We start from the raw sequence: 22729 nt of genomic DNA on the forward strand, positions 1-22729 counted from the left end.
TCACCAACCCAATCTCTTCCCCAGTGAAATCCCACACTTCTGGAGCAACTGTCTCTCTCAGATCCCAGGGGAGCTCGTCTACTGTCAGAGTGGGATACAATTCCACACATATTCTGGAATTTGCGACTTTAAAGTCCGCATCATCGTCATTAGTCAATACCTCCACGCCCTGTGGTGTGCAGTATATGGTGCAATTTAACTTGCACAAAAGGTCTCTTCCTAGCAGACATACAGGACTAGAATCGCAAACCACAAACTGATGCTCATCACTGTACTTCCCTATTTTCACCTGCACGGGTTCAGTCAGAGGACTGGTCATTCTCCTGTTAGCGACCCCCACCACTTGTATGGTCTCTCCAGACATGGGCAGGCCTGGAACTGCGGCTGATCTGATCGTGGATCGGGTGGCTCCTGTGTCCACTAGAAATGTCGTGGGGAACCCTGCCACTTCGGCCTCTACATAGGGTCCCCTCTGGTCTACCTCCAGAGCTGCCCCGAGGGTGCAGTCATCCCTTTCTACCCTCTGTCCAGTTAGTGGGTCCACATAATAGCATTCCTCTCCCCCGACAAACAGTGGCATCTGTCTATAGGTCTTACCCATAGTCCCTACTCTGGGTGGCTGCGGGAACTGAGCTCGGGGAGGTGGGCCCCCCCCTTTGAGCACCTTTCCCTGGTATTGCGTTACCCCTCTTGTAGGCGCACTCTGGGTCTCTTCCTCTTCTACCTCTTGGTCTCCTATCTCAACATTATAGGGACACTCGCGTTTCCAATGCCCCACCTCGTTACACTGGTGGCACCTAGTTGTTTTCTTTAAGGCAGCTATATCTATCCTGGGTCTAAAGGTGGAGTTCTCCTCATTGCCCTTGTTCTGACTGTACTGTTTCTTTCCTCCAGTACCTGTTCCTGGTTGCTGTTGCTGCTGTCCCCCCTTCCCTGCTGCCTGCATCTGTACCACCATCAGTTTCTCCTTTAGTTTCTTAGCCTTGGAGTCTATCTCATCACAGCAGTACCTGGCATACCTCAGTATTTCGTCTAGGGGTTTATTTTGCCAACAAATCAAGTGTTGCTGTATCATTAAACTAATATCCGGTCTCAGGCCCAAGACGAACTTGGACACAAATTGCCCTATGTCCTTCGGATCCATGACATCCAGACCGCTATACTGTTTAAACGCCTTCAGCAATCTCTCATAGTATTCGTGAACTGTCTCTTTGGGTTCCTGTCTTGTTCGGTCAATTTTTACCCAATCTATGTCTTGCATTGGCACTTTATCTTTCAGCCAAGTCAGTACTCTCTCGAACTTTGCCATCACACTCTCGGACGGCCCATTAGTCTTAGCATCTCTCTCGGGCTCTATGGTGGGCCACTCAGCGCTAACCTTGCATGCGTTCCACAAATCCCCTGGCACTACTATGTCAAACAGCGTGTTTAAATCTATCCATAGGACCTTTGAGATTTTTACGAATCTCTCAACTTGCTTATACCACTCCACTGGGTTTTCCCGCAGTTTGGGGAAAGAGGTGGTAAAAGCAGCTAAATCCCCCCTACTCCAAGGGACGTGGACATAGGTCCCATTTGCGACTTCCCTCAAAGGGTATGTCTCTACCCCCTGCTGTCCTCCTGGTGTCATACCAAGTGTGCTTCTCCTGACGGTCCCTCTCTTGGACCACCTCTCTTCCCACTTATCTAGGGCCCTCCATGTCCTTATTCCAGTGATCAGCTCCCTTATGTGTGTTTTCAATCCGATGGTTCTCCTCTCATCTAGATCTCGGTCTGAGTAATGTAGCCTGTGGTTGCCCTGTAATGCTTTGGTTCTTGACAGGTCCACCAAATATTTGCCTGCTAGTTCTACCAATTTCTCATGGATTGCCCTCGCCTTTCGAGTTACGTCCTTTGCCATGAACAGAATTTCATCCTGCTCATACATGTCCATTCTTTCTAAGGGCAGGGTACCGTCTACCATGTCATCCAGATCCTGGAGACATCAAGTCTTTTGGCTTTTATTTCTGCTCGCAATAACTCCTTCGAGGGAGGTTCACAGGGTTCTCTCCCATCCCAACTCCGGGCCCTACGTTTGGGTTCGGGGGAGTTGGGGAGTGCTCTCTCTTGTTCCCATCTCTCCAGGTCCCATGCTCGGCCATCCGATCTTGGAAGGTGATGGAACACGGGCCTGTTACCCCCTATCTTACTTTGTCCATTCTCTCCTCTCTTTTCACAGTAGGCCTCTCTGCTATTCTCCCTTTGGTCTCCATTCTCTCTTGGCCTCGTATCACTCAGTATCTGATACGATCCTTCCTGGTTTCCCATATTCCCTGGGCTGCGCTCATGCCCGTCATCACAGGGACTATGGTGCGGCCTCTCGCAACTCCCACTCTGTTCTCTGTTGCCTGGCACGCAGTGGATACACTTAAAGCTGTCTCTGTACTCCCGAGCCCTTCTGTCTTCATCACTACATATTGGGCGAGACATCCCCCCCCTTCCTGGGCCCTCGTTTTCCAGGTCTGATCTACCTCCACTCCGGGCCCAATGGGTGCCTCTCCTACTGTCCTTCTGCCTCCCGTCCCACTCCGGACTGCTCTCTTCGGCCCCACAGTGAGTCTGGGCTCTGCTGTCCTGCCTTTCCCTTTCAACTTCCGCAGTCATGATGTTCTTGTGAGCCTCTACTGCCTCATCCCACTTCTTCATGTACTCATTTAACTCCTGAAAGGATTTCCGTCCTGATCCCCTCATATCCTCTGGCCATCTAATGTCCCCCAGATCCCCTGCGGTGTGTACTGGGGTGCTCCACTCTCTTGGTATCGGCAACTGGCTTGGGGAGTTGATCGTATCATTCCTCCTTGCCATCTCTGCTCTTTCTCTGTCCCTCCGTACCCGTTCTTCCTCTCTTGCCCTGTCTGGGTCATATATCGATACTATAGGACCTATGGTAACAGGTACCTGTAGTGCATCGGGTAATGCGTAGGATGTGGCACACTCCGTCTCTGGCGGCCTTTGCACCACAAACCTCCCAACTACCTGTTGCACCTGGCTAGACTGGGACAGTTCTTTCTTTGCAGCGGGATCCCAATCGGGACTGAGAAGCGGCCCATGCTCTCCTGCATTGCCCCCCCCTTTCTCTCTATTCTCGTCATCTCCCCCTGCTCGGTTATACGGAGGTGGTCTGTCTGTCAATAATCTGTTTATCAGGCTGTCCTCTGTCTCGCTCTCGTCATCCTCTTCTAGGGGGCTTTTGTTCCCGGGCATCTCTAACACTGGATATAATTTATTTACTTCCATGTTATGCACCCTCCATCTTTTAGCATCCGCATCCCACTTGGCATCCTGTACTGCCCTTACCGAACGTTTCACTCTTTCTTGCCGTCTGTTCATGTTCTTTTCATGCGCTGCCCTAATCCATGCATTAAGGGCTTCAAACTGGGTTGGTCTAGGCAAGGGTCTCGTAGAGGTCATAATTGCTTTTAATCTGTGTAGCACCTCTAATCTGAACGTCCCGTACTTCGGGAACGTGAGTTCCTCATTTCCGTCTGTGATCTTACTCCACTCTGAGATCCACAGAATCGTGTGCAGCCCAACATTTGACCCCATATAACGAGCCGGTGTACCCTCCGGCGGGGCTTCTTCCCCTTCATACGATCCCCTGCGCTCTCTTTTAAACAGCGCTCTTAACCATTTAAAACACTTCATAATTATGCGCAAAATTTCCAGCTTGAATACTCTGTTTACTTCCTGATGACAATCCACCAATCCTAGCGCGGTTTTGCTAGCTGGCCTATCGCAGCGCGGTCTTTCACCGGCCGACCAATCCCAGCGCGGCACTTTCTGACGTCACTAGTCTCCGCTTCGCAGCAGCACCCCTCCTTTCTCAGCTCTCCTCGCGGTCATGCATGCGTCCCATTCATACTCCGAAAAATGACTACTTCCGACCAAGCGGTCACTTCCCTCGACTGTACGTCCACAGTCTATCTGTAATTGTCAACACAACTGACGAGATGTCTATCGTCTCTCTGATAGGTTCTTTACACACACACACAGTAACCTCCGACCAGCGTCCGTTACTCACGCACTCACTCTTACGTTCCCCCTATCTCGGTCTTCCGGGTGATCAATGGTACCTTATGACCCCCTTCTCTCTAGTTAACAATTACTCTGGGTGTCCAATACACCCGAACCACTTAAGCTCTCCTTGAACTTAAGATTTCCACCGGTTGTGCGCGCTCACAACCTGTTCCACAGTCACTCTACAGGCATTCAACTCCGCCAGACATTACAACATAGATACAATACAAAACACCGCAATCTTAACACGCATGACCCTTTATACTCACTCTCGACCGATACTGCTGCTTTTCTGTCTCACGTCATCCGGTCCTTCTTCGGCGGGCGGTTCTTCCGATCATCGATCTCTAGGGGCCTTGGGGTAATCTAACCTGGCCTAGATCACCTTCCTCAAGAAGGCAACCATCCTCTATAGCTACCAACTGGAAGGGCGAGATTTTGATCGATATCTTATCACTATTGATCTAAAACCCCGATCTGGTCGACTGAACCTTTATTGCCTGTCATTGAGGGAAGAAAGTGCATCTCTTACCAAGTTAGTTCACTCAATAAAGGACTCCGCTTCAAAGGATCACAAACAACTTCTAGCTTTCAAAGATTTATTATAAAGTCAAGATAAGTTGCAGGTACAAGCATCTCAAAATGAGATTCACAAGATACACGGGCCCAACTACATACATGTGCTCTCTGAAAGCCCTCAGACGAGCAACGGAAACTACAAGCACCAGTTCTAAAAATAATAGGGCTATTAGCATAGACACATATTGAGATCTCTCAGTCATTTACAGCCGGAGAGAAAATTCAGGTTAGGCTGTCCCTACCCTGACCTAGATGGTATCCCTACTTAACCAGGTCCCTACCTAACAAAAGGTGTCAGCAGTGAATGACCCCCAAGGGAAGTCACCCACTCTCAGTCTCTTGGTGGTAACCTATAGTTCTCCAATCATGACCCCTCTCTGCCTACCCATCCGCTCTCTTAAGGGTCCTCAGGCTTCTGCTCTAACTCCACCCAGGGGTGCTGTCCCTAATACAAAAATACAACAACATTTAGGACGCCCCTCGTGAGACGCCCCTCACGTGGTGTAGCTTCTGGCTTTTTCCATGATGAGGCCTTGTGGTTAGAGTCGACCTTGCTTCTCAGACTCTTCTCCGGCCCGCTGATACCCCTTAAACATTCCGGAACCCTCCTCCATGTCTGGTCCGTCTCTTGAACAAACTTCTATTCATACTTATTTATAATTGAATACCCCCTTTTCTCTTACAGACAGACATTTGCAGCCAAATCCCAATTCTCATAGTCTTCCAACCGCGTTGCAACATTCCCCGGCCCAGACTAATATGTGTAAATCAACGTTAAAGCCTTCCAGCCCTACAACAATTTTATAGCATTCAACTTCTTCTTTAATTATTAGCATGTTAATACTCTTATTCTATTTATTCGGTAAACACATCTATAAATCATGGCCTACTCATTATTACTAAACATTACTGCAATCCATGTTGTGAAATTGAACCACCTTCCCCCTCCCTTCTAGCTCGGGCCCTGAGGCCTACCACGTTCAGCGTTTCCGTATGCCATCTTACATTTTAGCAGCTACACAACATGGATTCAGGAATAATCACGTCTTAACTAAATCATTTTGTTTCACACATTTCTGTATTAGTTCCACTTCTACTTAAATCTCTATATTAACTACACATTTCAGAATATAACTGTAGGTACTATCAGCACTCATGGCATTTCTCTTCATGACTTGTGCTTACTACGTGTAAGTGTGACGCACTTCTACATTTAGGTCAGTTTGCGCTCTCTCACTTCCTTGCCAAATTTGCTTGACAAATTGAACCTGTTCCGGGTTCTGCATTGACTGCACAAAATCGATGGGGATGGGAGAGGCAGACCCGAAGTACAACTGCAAACTTCTCACAACTTTGGGATTTCCATGTGAGATGACGTCTGTGAATACCTCGGCATCCATGTCACCAACTCTGTTGGTAAAATCTGACTGTAATATCCCTTCTTCACTTGAGGCTCTTTTTAAAGACCTCTTTAAATCTGGTAAACTGGCGATTTCCTGGCTAAGGGAGTAGTGAGGGTAAAAATTGATTTTTTTTGCCCACATTACTCTACACAGCACAATCACTCCCCTTATGGTTTCCTACGGAGGTTCTAGAAACTATCCAGAGGAAACTGCTGCAGTTTGTGCGGGGAAATGGAAGACCTAGAATACCCAGGGTCACACTATATAAACGACCATTGGATGGGGCTGGGACTTCCAAATATAGCATATTACATTAACGCATCGCAGCTTCTCCAGTCCTCTCATATACTCCCATCACGTCCCACATACTAACCATGGGAAATCCTGGAGCAGGATTATTATCCTATCCTCAGTAATCACGTGAAGTGGACTAAGCCTCAGCACCAATTTATTACCACATTGCTGCAAACTTATGAAGAAATGCAGAGTAACGACCTTTCCCTTCACCATGTTGCTTATACTTAACAATCCAGATTTCAGGCCAGGTCTAGAAGACAAAGTCTTTGGAGCTGTATGGGCAGAATCTGCCCCCGTTAGGGGAGCTTTCTCGGGGCAGGGGTTCTAGAACGATCATCTTGTAAGCAACATCTCTGACAAGCTCCGAAAAAATCCCACCTACACAACTCCTACATTGGGCAAGTGACAGACACATGAAGGATGGGGGCAGTGGGGCCCTAAACTCAGTGGAGACCCTATTAACACTGGGTTCCACCAAAACACGGATCTTCCGCCTTTATGCAGTATTGAGTGCCCTGTCACACACTCAAAAAATTTCTTACGCACAAAAGTCGGAGCAAGATCTGGAAATAACTATAGGTGAGAATGTTTGGACACATATTAGTTATAGGACCTCGAAAACATCCATCTGTCTCCAACATAAAACCAATGTCTATGTGTTTTGCACTAGAAGGTATTTTACACCAGTATGTCTTTGGGCTACGTTTGGGACTCATGATGTGTGGTGGAGAGGCTGTGGTGAAATATATATATATATATTCACTGAAAAAACCATAGGTTATAGACCATATATAGTTAGGAATTTGCATTTACAAAACCTTGAAAATTCACTGAAAAAACCATAGGTTATAGACCATATATAGTTAGTTGCACTAACTATATATCGCGTACCCGCAATCCACTGCTAATGATGTCACATATTACATCATTCATGACATGGTCAGTGACATCACTGATGACATCTCAAATGACATCACTGATGACAACACCCAGTGACTGTATGTTTCTGTAAAGTTAAAATATGTCTTACATATTGAAGAATGAGTGGATGTATAAGTGTCTGGATGAAGGATTTAGTAGGTGCATGACTGACTGTATGAGAGAATGATTAAATGTGTCTCACTGAGCGCATGGGTTAGTGACTAAAGTGTCTTAATTTGGCAATCATTATATATGTTGTTCTGTAAACTGCTGCATGTTTAAATAAGTAGCTATATCAGTAACTATATGGGTTATTGAATGGTTGCCCAAGTATTTGTATGGGAGACTGAGTATGTGTGTGGGTGGCTGGGAGGTGTATGACTCTGTGCATAGATGTGTGAGCAGTTGATTCCCTAGGTGTATGGGTTCAAAAGTGCATGTAGAAACAGCTGTATGGACAGTTGACTGTGCATGAGTGTATTGGTGAGTGAATGGATATCTCAGTGCTACATGTCAAAGTAAGTACATATGTAAAACACAGTCCATGTGAGAGTTGACATATATAAATAACTGAACATAAGAGCCAGTGAATGTGAGAGTGGCTGTATGGATCATTGTGAACTTGTATCAGGGATTGTATAAGAGAGTAAATATGTGTTAGTATATGTTTGAATAAGTAAGGTGTGTATAACTGTATAGTTGAGGAAATGGAGGTGTGATTGATTCTTTGCATGACTGACTAGGTGTGTGAGTAACTCCATGGATGTGTGACAGTCTGTGAGTGTCTGTTTTCACTGAGTGTATCTAAGGTTATATTACAGTCTGAAGATGTTCATTGTATTATCACATAAATGATATCATCAGTGATGTGATCAATAATGTCAAATGAGATGTCAGTGATGTCATTTGAGATGTCATCAGTGATGTCATCAGTGATGTCACTGACCATGTCATGAATGATGTAATATGTGACATCATTAGCAGTGGATTGCGGGTCCGCAATATATAGTTAGTGCAACTAACTATATATGGAATTTCAATGGTTTTGTGCGAATAAAATAAGGTTTTGTAAATGCTAATCCCTAACTATATATGGTCTATAACCTATGGTTTTTTCAGTGAATTTTCAAGGTTTTGTAAATGCAAATTCCTAACTATATATGGTCTATAACCTATGTTTTTTTCAGTGAATTTCATTGGTTTTTTAAAAGCTAATATCTATAGCTGTAAGATATATTCTTTATTACGTGACGTATCACGTAGCCCGTGAGACGCCTCATGATGCATCGCATAACCGTGACGTATCGTCTCTGCAGCGCAAACAAAACCGCAATCGCAATTTTTTTTCTTTTGCCCCGCGGGGAACTTTAATAGCCCCCTCATCAATCCTAGGGGTTCAGGAGGAGTCTACCTTACCCCTTTCCTTCATTTACACCTTTTTTTTTTCCACCTCTTGTCTCTCGATCCCACAGAGAGACAAGATGGCGGTCGCTCCAGACTGTTTACAATGTTAACAGCCAACCAGCTTCACCTCAGACTCCCGTTACACTGCCGGTTAGCTGCATGGTTAGCTGCCCGGTTCGCGTACCAAGACGCGTCTCTACGGCGAAAAAAATCGGATTTTTTTTTTTTTGGGCCCCGTGTGGCTCTATAATATCCCCCTCATCAATCCTAGGGGGTCAGAAGGGGTCTACCTTGCCCCCTTTCCTTCATTTCCCCCTTTGTTTTGGCCTCCTCTTGTCTCTCGATCCTACCGAGAGACAAGATGGCGGCCGCTCCGGACTGTTTACAATGTTGACAGCCAATCAGCTACTCCTCAGACTCCCGTTACACTGCCGGTTAGCTTCCCGGTTAGCTGCCCGGTTCGCGTACCAAGACGCGTCTCTACGGCGAAAAAATTGGAATTTTTTTTTTTTTGGGGCCCGCGTCGCTCTATAATATCCCCCTCATCAATCCTAGGGGGTCAGAAAGGGTCTACCTTGCCCCCTTTCCTTCATTTCCCCCTTTGTTTTGGCTTCCTCTTGTCTCTCGATCCTACCGAGAGACAAGATGGCGGCCGCTCCGGACTGTTTAGAATGTTGACAGACACCGGAGAGCCAATCAGCTTCGCATCGCAAAGTTCCGTTACGCGAAAAGTACGCGAACCGGAGCGCTGCCCGGAGCGCTGTTACAGATATATATCTTTTTTTGAACGTTAATTTCTCAAAATCCACTGAAGCACATATATTGAGACCTAGCAAAGGCACATCGGGCTAACAGTCCCTACAATTTTGCCAAGTTTCGTGCAAATCCATTCAGCCGTTCTAGCTAAAAGTGAGGCCAACCGCCCTATGGAAAAATGAATGGGAAAAACGCGTTTTGGGACCCCCCTTTTTTCTCGGCCCCCCCTTGATGACCCCCCCCCCCCCCAAATTTTCTGGGGCTGCTCAAAAACAAAATGTGCCATTTTCCTGAAAATTTCAGCCAATTCCGTCCACAAACGCCAAAGTTATTAGACATAGAATTTTCAAAAGTCCCATAGGAAAAAAATCCTAACTATATATACCTACTGGCTATCGCCAGTAGGTAATATATATATATATATATATATCTCCTGTGCATTGGTAAAATGATTTTGGGCAGAGGTTCTTCAAAAGATTCAGGATATAGGTAATGTGGCAGTCCCATTGTGACCACTGGTCTTATTGTTGGGGCATTCAGGGGAAGCAAGTGACTATCCATCTACCATGCCTAGGTGTAGGTTGTATGCACACCTTTTGATGTCAGCATGACTCGCTGTTGCTCAGACTTGGAAGGGGCCTCCCCCCACCCACCCCTGTAATTTCACTAGGATAGACTAAAACATGCCAAGTTTATGCCATGGAAAGACTCTCTAGGATAATAGTTGTTAAGTTGGTTAAGTTTGATAAAATATGGTTGCCATTTAAGACCTATGTAAAGAGGGAAAGCGAATTATTGGTTTATAAAGTCCAATTTACTCTGTGCATCTCAAATGGGGCGAGTTGTCTTCCGGATGTGAGGCAGATGAAAATCATAATAATATGTCATCTTGAGAGCACATTAGTACATGGTCCTCCTGTAATGTACCTTTTAATGTCTACACTATTGATGTATGCCCCGATAAACATTTTTTATTGATGCTTGCTTCTTGTCCTGAAGGACTATTGTTTGATAGCTCATGTCTTGTGTCCTGAATTTCAAAACGTAAATAAAGTGTTTAAAAAAATGAAGTCCTGGGAGTGGACCTAGGCCAAATTAGCGGCGACTCTGTGTTTATCTAATTTTAATAAATAAATGTGATGTTCAAAAACAGTGGAAATTGACTAGCAGTGGACATATGACCTTACAGCCTGGCAATGGACATACAAGTTAGAGCTGTTCTACAGCTCACTGATCATTGCCTAGATCTATACTTACATGGCCCTTTGATCCTGAGGTGCACTCAGAATGTGCTGCTGCTCTGTCAACAACTTCCTGGTGGCCAGGACTAAACCTGTTGTTCTCTGAATGCCTTACCTGCTTAACCTGTTCTGTGGTTTCTAGCCAGGCCAATGAACCTCAAAAGCCTGAAAAAGCATGAGGCTGCTGTACCTGTCTCCAACAAATGGAGGCAGACTGGTTGGATTGGGGGATGATATGCGGCACGTTTTCTAGACTGGAGCAGGGCGTGTTCTCGTGATACTTAAATTATGAAGCTTTTGTGAACCACGCTGTACATTATTTCCCACATAATAAGGATATCGCTTTCTTCTTTGATGACCACATCACTTTGTCAAAGATCTCGCCCATTTATTGTGCTGCTCTCCATTTCTGCCCTATTGATTTGAACTACCAGTTCTTCCGCCCGTGGACTGGTTCGGTCTGCAATACAGATATCTGTTGAATTGGAGCTATACTACTGTGTCCCCATTATACTGGAAACACTTGCAATCCCATTTTCCTTCGCCATCCTGTAAGTGGCCGGGTTATGATTAAAGATTCTTGTTGATTCCAATATTTTGGGTTACAACGCCACTGGGTTATTCAGGAGCCTCTCCCTACCTTGGAGAAGCAGGGGGGAAGATTCAAGCCACCTCTGGATCACGTAATAGGTCTGACGTATTCGACATATTTCAGTTGGATTCTTGGCTTTCTCATTGAGTAAGAGGTCAGATTTCAGAATACCGTTTTTATCAGAATAAGAATCGGCTATCACTTTGAGACGTATAAGCTCTTTACAAACCTTGGCAGACATATATATTTTCAGTGTCAAATTTTGCTCGCCCTGATGAAGTTCCCTACCAGGGAATGAAACGCGTTGGCTGTATGAGTTGATATGAATGTTTTCCATTTAAGGATTATTTTCTAATAAAGGAGTGACTTTTCTACTCTTTAAGCTGTGCACTCCCTCTTATTGTAATAGACTGGCTGAGAAATGTCTGCAGCGTGTGCGGGTGAGATCGTGTTTACCCCTTTCTGAATCAACGTTTACTCTATTTGCACTAGTTTGTTATCTAGGGCTCTCCCAATTTGCAGGACTACTAGAACTAGGTCCTCCTGTTATATTTGGATGCAATTGTCTTACTCTGGTATGCATTGTACTCATTTTTATTATGTTTGATACCTCCTCACTCTGTTGTTCGCAATGGTTGATGACATGTAATTGTAAAGCGCTCTAATACCCAAGGGTCATGTTCGCGCTATAGAAAACATTGGATAAATCAATAAATAAACCACCATGTGGTAGCCCAGTTTGTTTTTCGTTATCATGAACTGCTTTAGCTACTTTAAGTAGACAGTTCTTCACTAGAAACAAAAGATGAAATGTGATTTGATGCATTCAAATAAGAGCACATGAAACACTTGTCACCCATAATTCAAATGATTTCATGTACTCTACCAGTTGTCAGTTCTGCATTACAGCACACTTCCAATATTTAAGGATTCTAATTAGTGTGTCTTTAAGGCAACGTCCGTTTGGTGCCAACCATTGACTTTCAGTGGTGCGCAGCCCTGCATTCACAATGGTCACCTACTATCTCCCCCAGATTTAGAATGTTAGTGGATCAAGTAGTGTTATGGGCGCTAGCAACATTCTCGAGATATTGATGAAGCCAGTGAATAGGGAACACCAACATACTGCAGGCAATACCATAGGATCCGGCTACAGGGGCGCCCATCAATTTCTCGGTCACACATGATAGTATACATTCATTCATGAAAGCATGCACTCATAACCAATGTTCCCTCTAATTTTTTCCATCTGTGTGCAGCAATGTAGGGTCTCTGTGTGCTGAAGCCATGGCTATGTGCTCCAGAAACCAGCCGCGCGTGTGTGCAGCGCCAAATATCACTCTAAACTTTAGATTAAAAAAACTGAAAAGATGGTGCATTTTCACACATACAGCGCCATGTTAATGGGCTTAAGGCAGATTTGCTATTTGGATACACATGCCATGACATGAATTGGTTATACAGGCAAGTACACTTCAGGTTTAGAAAAGCATAGGACTCCAACAGTGGAAACAAGCCAGTAACCCACTGCCATTAACACTGAGGGCCACTGGAAATAAGCCAGAAATACACTGCTAGAAATGGCGAGGAGGCAGAAACAGGAAATAAGCAAGATGTACACGGCCATTAAAAGTGAGGATCTGCTACACTGGAAACAAGCCAGAAGTACAAGCTCAATATGTGAGGACTCGGACACTGGAATTGAGCCAGAAATCCACTGCCATTAACAGTGAGGATCCAGACACTACACTGGAAGTGGCGCTGAAGCCATGGCTATGTGCTCCAGAAACCAGCCGCGCGTGTGTGCAGCGCCAAATATCACTCTAAACTTTAGATTAAAAAAACTGAAAAGATGGTGCATTTTCACACATACAGCGCCATGTTAATGGGCTTAAGGCAGATTTGCTATTTGGATACACATGCCATGACATGAATTGGTTATACAGGCAAGTACACTTCAGGTTTAGAAAAGCATAGGACTCCAACAGTGGAAACAAGCCAGTAACCCACTGCCATTAACACTGAGGGCCACTGGAAATAAGCCAGAAATACACTGCTAGAAATGGCGAGGAGGCAGAAACAGGAAATAAGCAAGATGTACACGGCCATTAAAAGTGAGGATCTGCTACACTGGAAACAAGCCAGAAGTACAAGCTCAATATGTGAGGACTCGGACACTGGAATTGAGCCAGAAATCCACTGCCATTAACAGTGAGGATCCAGACACTACACTGGAAGTGGCGCTGCCTTGTAAGCTGATAAGGTCATAAAAGTCTAACATGCACCTCAAGGGTACAGGCTAGCACACCGTTTGAAAAGCACTGCTGCAAGCTGTCTCATGTAACTCATCTTAAAAATTGATTTACACATGTACAAGATTTCTTGTCAATGTACAACTTATATGTTATGTAAAGAGCTCTGACACCCTGCATTGGGTTGCGTAGTAGCTCTATAAAAGAAATAAAATAGTGCTGTTGAAATTGTCATTTGTATAAATATTGGGACAGACCCACACATCTGACATTCTTGCAGTGCATGCATCCCTTATATACAGAGACTGAACAAAGGCAAAACCATGCCTCTCTTATGTACATGTGAATACATAAGCTGTGTGCCTTTGTTTCCCCTCCAGTGGCATTTACATTTAAGTGTGAGGTTCCGGGCCGCCTCCAGGCAGGATATTCAAAGGAAAGGAGGTCTGATGGCCCCTTAACCTCATCCCAGCTGGAGTTGAACAATAAGTACCTTGTGCCTACAGGCTGGTGCTGGGAATGGAAAGCAGCCAACGTGCAGGCGCTGCTGAACGTGTCCAGTGTCTCCGGTTACACCGTGACAAAATCAGCATATTTCTGTGAGGCCCAACTGCTTGGCAGGGGGGACGGCATCCACCCTGTGAAAACCGTGGGTGGACACCGTGTACCTATGTGTACCACTGACTTGTGCCCTGGCCCGGTCTCTTTAAGGAATGATGTCCAGTCAATCTGTACATCAGGCATGGACACCTGCATGGGATATTTTGAATGTCCTTCTCTTTCGATCTCTTTTCCTCTCTTACATTTTTCACCACCTTTCTCAACCTTTCCTGCACATTTTCTCAGCTGGCTTCTTTCCCTCTCTCTTATTCCCTCTAGCCTTCTACTTATTTAATTTTCCTCTCAGCCACTCCCTCAATATTCCTCCATTTTCCTCCCTAGCCCCACATCCCTCCTTCTCCCTCCCATTGTATCCTTTCTTTTCCTTTCTTTAGTATCTGTTGTCCCAATCCCTCAGTTTTCCTTCTTTTCCCTTTCTTCCCCCCTCTGATCCGTGCATTCTTTTGCCCTGCTCGCTCTGCCTCTCCCTCCCTCTACCTCTATCTGTCACTCCCTCTTTCCCCATCCTTCATCCTTTTTTCCATCATTTTTTCCCTTTTCCAAAAAAAAACAAAATAGTGAGGCAACAAGACTTCTCAATCGATGCTCCCAGAAACTGGCAAATTGGTCCCTGTATCCATCAAGGATTCCCTGCTTTCATGCAGGGAGGGGCTGAATACACACACCTTTACGGAAGTGACACTTCACAGCTTTACGGGCCCAGCTGCCCTTCCACTCGCCCCCTCCCCGTATCTTTGTCTATAAAGCAGGAAGGCGCTCTGCTGCCTTTTCCTACAGACGTTTGCTACACAAATGCCACACGCATACATACGTTTTCCCTCTGGTTTCTTCGCCTTCTCGGTCTCCTAACCTTCATCTCTGCCGCTCCGCCCCCAACCGCACTCCCTACCTCAGCCCCTGCTTTCCCTCTCACTCCTCTGAAGTCACCTGCATTCCCAATTAAACGCGAAGGTGCTGCTTCGGGTGAACGGTCAGGGCCGTCTGCAGCTCGGGTGTCCAACTCCAGCTCTTTTAAAGTAAGCACGTTTAAGGAGAATATGTCCAATTTATGAAGATGCATAACTCACGCAGAAACTGGATGGTAGTACTTAAAATAAATTGCTTCCTTGTTTGATATTTCATCTCCTTTCAATTATGTGCACAGAGAGCAGTGTAATCAACAAAACCAGACCGCAGAAAGATTCCATTATTTTATCAAACCTATGAGATGATTGATTCGAGCCCCATGAGTTAATAGTCTCCTCGTTTGCATTTATTTCGCTACAATGCCTGAAGATTTAGATTTTTGGAAGTTCATCTAAAGAGAGCTGACTCTATTGTGGCCATAAAATAAGAAGGTTGGTAAATATGTTTTGGTGTTTTAATCGCATGAGCATGGATGTCACCCCCCAGCTACCGCGAGGACTCTTCAGAGAGAAGACACTTGATGGCATACTGCTTATGGGTGGTAGAGATGCCAGGCACGTAAGGGAAGAGCCAGGCTTGGCAGACACATTTGATTTAGTTCATTAGGTTAATTGAATATAGGACCGTGCATGTGGGTTTTTGCTGAAGATATATATTTCCCATTTGCTTTCTTTGCAGAAATGGGTTTTTTTTGGTAGCAAATCGTTGAGCTATTGGAACAGTGTTGAGCGTTTTAAGTGATCACATGCTTTCATGCTGATGCACACATTGCTTGCCTTATTTTATAACCTTTGCAAATTGTGTGTTTGGAGTTGGCATGAGATAACATTGCAAGAGTCCAGGCGTGACGTCACTAAGGATCTGGTTATTTTCCACCGCTTCAGTTGAGCCACAGTGTGGGATTAAGTTCTTGAGCATGTTCCCTAGAAAGGGTATTCCCTAACCTATAGCATTTTTATATGAGGATGAGTTGGCACAATCTGGTTGAGCATGTCTTCTTGGGCATGTTCTGCTATCAGCTGTTAAGGTCATGTGAAGGACACTTTCTAAATATTTAATATCAGTAACTTTAGGTGCCTCTGGGATGGTACTTTACCTCATCCAAAAGTTAGAATGCCTGCATTTTTGTTCCCAAATCCGTTCTATAATCATGAATGCAGCAGTGTGTCATCTGCCTACATCTTGAGTAGGGCATAGTGGTGCTCAGTTACATCAGAAAGCATGCATATGTTGAACAGAAAGGAGCAGAAGGGTGGCCATCAAGGCACACTTGGAGGGACCCTGTTTGGATCACACTAGTTATTTTGATTTGCTGAGTGTGGTTTGTGAAGCAGGAATGGATCCAGCCAGAGAGATTACAGAAACAGCTGAAGACTGATCCAGAATAAACAATGCTGTGAGGTGAGCCCGTTAGCCACGAGTGGCACGTTGTGCTTTTAGGTGCTACATTTACTGTAAATGTTTTAAAATTGCATCTCTGGTTCTATTTATTGGATTTTTGTCATTTTGGTGTCAAATAATTTATCAAATTCTACTCAATTTTTCTAAATTGGTGTGGGATTTTTCTTGTGCTGTGTTTTCACTTTATTACTGGTTGAGTGCTGCATCAATACTTTACATATTGCCTTTAAGCTAAGCCTGATTGCTTTTGTGCCAATCTTCCAGAGTGTTAAGTGCAGGTCAATCTAGTGACTTTTAGTTTTTCAACCTGACAAGGATAGGGGCTGTTGCTTATGTAGGGTTTCACACCCCTCAACCAACAACCCAATTTATAACACTATTGTTTTAAGAATCATTATACCTTCTTATGTTGTTTTTTTCACCTCCAAATCTCGGATTTGATTCCAGGTTCATGGGATTTTATTTTTTAATTATTATTAGGGAAACTGGTTCAAATTGACCCGTTCCTTCTAGTACTAGAAGGAAAGCAGAGTACAAATGCCTGTATCTTGTGACATGGGAGGCTTTGTGACCACCAATTGCAAGAGGCCATTATGGCCGCTATCTGAAGATGGATAGGGTCCTCAGGCCCAATCTTTTTGTGAGAAGATGCATGATTGAAAACATTGCCTACTGTTAGATGAGCCAGGTTCCAGGTGTTGATTGACCCAATTTTGTTGGGTGTGTAATGTGAAATCATAATTTTAACCCAGAAGTGATTCAGACCATCATGCAAATATTTCTACAACTTGCTGCCCAGTCAGTGGCTCCCTCAAGAAGTTGTTGCATCTCTGGCTTGTGATCATTGTTCTCTATTAGCTGAGCAGATGCAGGGTAGCGGGGGGGGGGGAAGAGTTGATAATGGGACCACTCAATGAAACAATCAACCCTCATTAAACATGAAACTTGAAAAGCGAGAGATGGAAAATTAAATGTATTACAACCTGCTAAACAATTTGGCTTCTAGAACATTCTGCAGATTGAAGGCGACCGTTTGTGGTGAGGCAGAGGAGACAATGGAATGTTTGAACGGACAGCATACACAAGACATTGTTCGCTTTTACTACTTTATTGCCTTTAAAGGAGTACCAGCACTACAATGCTCTAATTAGTGTTTTTCTTTAATTTGCTTAGCTGTAAATTGTCTACTCTTAAACTGTGGATCCGAACAAAACCCAAAGGTGCATGATTGGGGTAAAGGAAGGTATCAGCTGGTAATGCCTACCAACAAGTGGGCAATAAGACTGGCAGCACCCGTCCCTCCTATGTGATGGGAGGACGCATATGTCCAGTGCCCAGATATGCTTCACACACCTGTTGAATTTAAGGTGGCTAAGAATGCGTTCAAGCTACGTTAATTGTTATATGAATTCTGATACGTTTGATTGAGTATGGCAACCTCAGAATTTTATGGAGGGTGTTCATTTATCCTGTGTAAAAATGTATTGATGCTGTTTAGATTACTTCATGCTATAATACAAAAGAACAGTGCAAACATATGTTGTCTCTTCAATCTAACTTATTTCTTGGTCCTATTTTCTCTCCTAGGCACATTTCCTTCAAGAGGCATCTGCCTCGGCAGATGCACGTCTCCAGTGTCGACTATGGAACTGATTCATTTAATGAAACAGAGCAACCCACCAGCATTGGCAGGATTAAGCCGGAGCTATACAAACAAAAGTCAGTAGACTCTGAAGACACCAAGAAGGAGGATGAAAAAACTTGTGGGAAAATTAACTTCACCCTTAAGTATGACTATGAAAATGAAATGCTTATTGTACGAATCCTCAAAGCCTTTGACTTACCAGCAAAGGACTTTTGTGGCAGCTCTGACCCTTATGTGAAGATATACCTCTTGCCTGACAGGAAAAGAAAGTTTCAGACGCGAGTTCACAGAAAGACTCTTAACCCCACCTTCGACGAGTCATTTCACTTCCCAGTACCTTACGAAGAGCTGACCAGCAGAAAGCTCCACCTCAGTGTTTTTGATTTTGACAGATTTTCCAGGCATGACATGATTGGTGAGGTTATTTTAGAAAATCTTTTTGAAGCTTCGGATCTTTCCCGGGAGTCCTCAATCTGGAAGGATATTCAGTATGCAACTACAGTAAGTACCTGACTGATAATACAAGTAGTTTAAGCATTCTTTTCATTGCTTTGTTGAATTGGTGGTATTTTCTTTGATTAACGTTTCTATATTTTCACATTGAAATTGAGTTAGATAAATTCCTATTGGTTTTGATGCCCTATTATAACCAGAGGACCACATTGAGCTTTGCAGGTCCCAAGTACAAGATCCCTTGTGGCTTCGTAATACGTTGATTGTTTTTTTTCATTGAGTCTGTTACACTAACCTCTTAATTGTCCGTTATCAATGCCTCAATCCAACTCCGAGGATGTAAGCAGATACATTGATATGAAGGAAACGGAGTTTGACATACGAGTGAAACAAACTGTAAAAGCCAAAAAAGTTGATGTATAGGCAATGTCCTAATGTACCTATACCGATCATAGAAATGATCGTCAAGTCATCTAAGGTCTCAGGGGATTCTTAAATGTTAATGTATATTTCCAAAGTTCCACACTTTTTACATATTAATAAAGAATGAATGGATTATGATAATTGATTTTAATGAGCTATATCCGAACGTTAATCAAAATGAATAAAGTCAATGTCTGTTCTATTAAATGCACTATAAGAAAAACTCTAGTTTGTGTTATGTACAACTGGAGAATTCCTAGGTACATGTTTTAGGTCTGTGTATTGGGAGATCATCAGCCATCTGCTATGTTCACATGTGCTGATGGAATTACATCTGTTTATGCACTTGTGCTTGTCCTCCTACACAGGGCAGTTAGACATGGCCATAGTGGTGGAGACTAGTAAGCTGAAGAGCATTAGGAGATCCTTTGGGCTCCTTCCCTGCTTCAGTCAAGCACACTAGTTCTTAGTACTGTTGATAGTGAGAAGGGTTAACATGCGAAAAGTGGGAACACAGAATAACGTAGACTCTTGTCCTTGGGCTGAATTGGATCTCATAGTTGAGTTTCATTGCATTGCACTTTCTCAAGTTTATGATGAATGGAACAAAATAAACATGGTCATAACCAAGGGGGCCTACAGTTGAAATTGGTATATTGATCTTATTTGATCCTTGGCTCCAGCAGAGAAGACCATTTGGGTCTGGGATTGGGATACAGAGGCACCTAGTTTGATTCAAATGATTCTGTGCCCAAGTGGTGTCTGCCTTGGACCACTCTGTTTCAATTGTTGACTGTTAAGTTTTTTCACAATATTCATAATCCAAATGTTATTAGCTTGTGGTCAGGGTTCAGGTTTTGTTCCTTAAGTGTCTAGAGCTTGAAAATAATATCTTCAAATCGTTGTCAGGATCATGGTCAATTGCCGTTCTAGCTGTCGGGACAGTGATTGGTTTGATAGGGAACCCAGACAATGCCACTTTTGCAGCTTTCGTCTCCCTGGACCCAAAGAGTTTTGTACTCTGCACTGCCTGGTCAGGGACCAGTGGTAAATCCCTATTCTTATTTATTGTCCATCTTGTTAAGATACCCTCAATCAGATTCTATCTTCAGCTTTTTGTATATTTTATATTTTCATGGTTTCGGCTTGCCTGACTTTAAAGAAGTAAAATCGTCTCCTACTATAGAAATGCCTGTAATCGCTCTACATGTATATCTTTCCAGTTTACAGTATGCGGCCACGCATTAAATGGGATACCAAAATGAAATAACCAGATTTTCAACGGTTATGAAGATACATCAAGGTGCTAGAGCAAACGCTCAGCTAAAAAGAAGCTTATGTAAATTATCCGACTAGACCATATGTGAATGCTGCTTTGTTCCTTTGCAGGCTTTTTTCTGGCTCCGGGTGAAACGTATGTTGGGGTTTATGGATCTATTTAGCTTTCCAAAATACTTTTCATGGAGCTAATTTCCCTCCTGTATCTGGTCCTTTTAAGATATTGATATTGTGTTGGCCCTCTTTGCTTTCTCGATTTTTTTCATATGCCTAGCTCCGAGATGTCGGCACAATTGTTTTTATTGCCCCCAAACTGCTGAACACCGTTCTCCTGTCACCTGCGACCGCTAGCATTGTCCTGTTTTCGATAGCGTTGTATTTTAGACGTCTTATTTTTTTTGCAACCTATGATTTCTTCAGTTGATTTATTTTGCAGTGACCAAGAATACTTTGGTAATCTGCAGGGGTCAGTATGAGCAAACAATTGGTCTACCGAAGGCCTGTGGCGATGTGCAGTAGCAATGGTGAAATAAACCTTCTTTGTCATTTGATTGCTTGCATTAATCTGTGGTGGTTAATTCCGCCAGCCCACGAGCAGAACTTGTTTAGCTTGTCACTTCAGACTAGCCATGGAGCACAGACATGCCATTCACGACGCTCCCGGCCAAAGATGCAATGTCTGGTGCCTACTGGAATATTGTTCTTTCTTGACTTATGCACAGCTTGAAGTTAATTTGTTCAATCACGAGTCACATGTAAATAGTCTGCTCTACTAGCCCTACTCACCTCTGACCTTGGCATGCCTCGAACATCCTATGTCCACGGAGCTCCATCACTGGAATGTACATGGCCTAGAGTGCTTGCAGCATAGCATGTGTCTTAACTGCAAATTGCAGTCGCTGGAAATCAGCAATATGATTTTTTTGCTTAATTAAAAAAGTAAGATTGGTCAAGTTTGTGGAGTTTAATAAAAAGTAACATGAGAGCAAGTACTAATGCGCAAAGGTAGGTTTCCATAAGAGCCTCTCTAGGGAAATGCTTTTAGTGCAACATGTGCATGCATTGGCAGTCTAGTCTCGTTTAACATCGGCCTTCAAACGGTTTAGGCAGTGTCCGCCCTCAACGAAGTAATGTTGGCATTGCTCTCGGTGAATTACGGAATTGCCTGCATTTCTTTTGCACTATATTTTTAAATTCACATAGATTTTGTTGCAACTGAGCTATATAATGGGAGGCTTACATCACGTCCTTAAAAAAAAGTTGATAAAACCTAGGATCAGTGAGGAATGCTTATTTCTTTACCAAAATATATTTGCAAAACTAACATAGAGTGGGGTTTTATAGGAAGGGAACTAAAAATGTTTCTCAAGAAATGTGGTAAGAAGAATGTCAGTAGTACTTATGTTTAGGACTGGTAACCTCCGCTCCGAAGCTTGTCTAAGGCATGAACACTCCTCCCTTCCTGGAGACGGTGAATATTCTAACTGCTTCTTAGAAGAACTAAAGCTTTCACTGAACCCAGTTCACTGCAGCTGGGTGCCTCTTAAGGCTTGGGCAAAGTGGGCAATTGACTAGGGCCCCACCTTCCAGGCCTCTCCCCCACCCCCATTGGAAAGGGAACTTCACTTGTACAACTTTCTGTATAATCTAATTTTGTGTGGCAACATAGAGCTTGAATTAGCAGTAATTCTGTAATACAATTCAAAGTTGTTCCAAACAGGTGCACCCAAAAATGTTCTTGCCTGGGCCCCCAGAATATTTAATATGACGCTGCCCGTCTAAGATGGACGCGATTGAAGGCTGCGGCCAATAAACTGTCGAGCTGGAGTTTCCCTTGCAACCCTTAGAGCTTAGCCTTATTTTGCAGTGGAAATGCAATAGTCCTGCCTGTCAGCTGCCTGTACCCCAGTCTCTTCTGCTAGAAGTCTTGCTGCTGGCTGAGGGCTCCAGGAGTAGATGGTAGGCACCCACCTAGAAGTGGCACATTAGCATTCGTGAGGATGTGTTTTGCTGTTTAAAAAGCCCCCTTTTTGGTTCCATGTAATTTTTTTTTACTTGGCAGCATTGCTTATAAAATTACGCAGTTGTGAATATTGGGCCTGCGCACAATTTTGATTAAATCGGAGTAATTATCTATCCTTAAGAGTAATTAATAGTAGTTTGGGGGGGGAAAAAACAACAACTGCGAGTGAACATTTAGCTAGCGTGAGTGGCCGCTCACTATTCGAAAATATTGTTAAATTATGGTAGTGAATAGCAGGAAAATCCTACCCCAAGAGAACAATAGTGAGTGGTTGCTCGCTATTCATTTTTTTTGCATTTACCGCTATTTCCTAGAACAAAATTCATGCTCATGTCCATTTTGGACTTGAGTGCATTTTTGTACTAAGAAATTGCGCTAAACGTAGAATTATTATTCTCATGCAGTTCAAGTCTAATCTTGCAGAATTCCTATGTAATTCTGCCAGATTACAATACATAGAGTTATGTGACTGACGTCC

General features: G+C 43.8%; 1 protein-coding gene across 1 annotated transcript in view; it reads left to right on the plus strand.

Annotated features, from left to right (window-relative positions):
• SYT6 (synaptotagmin 6) overlaps positions 1 to 22729 on the plus strand; it is an 889964-nt gene that overhangs the window by 411856 nt on the left and 455379 nt on the right. The window contains exon 3 of the mRNA XM_086923295.1: positions 18017 to 18575. Within this exon, the coding sequence (XP_086779421.1) occupies positions 18017 to 18575 (559 nt within the window). The remainder of the gene's footprint in view (positions 1 to 18016; positions 18576 to 22729) is intronic.

Source organism: Lissotriton vulgaris, chromosome 5, assembly GCF_964263255.1.
Source record: "Lissotriton vulgaris chromosome 5, aLisVul1.2, whole genome shotgun sequence".
Lineage (NCBI taxonomy): Eukaryota > Metazoa > Chordata > Amphibia > Caudata > Salamandridae > Lissotriton > Lissotriton vulgaris.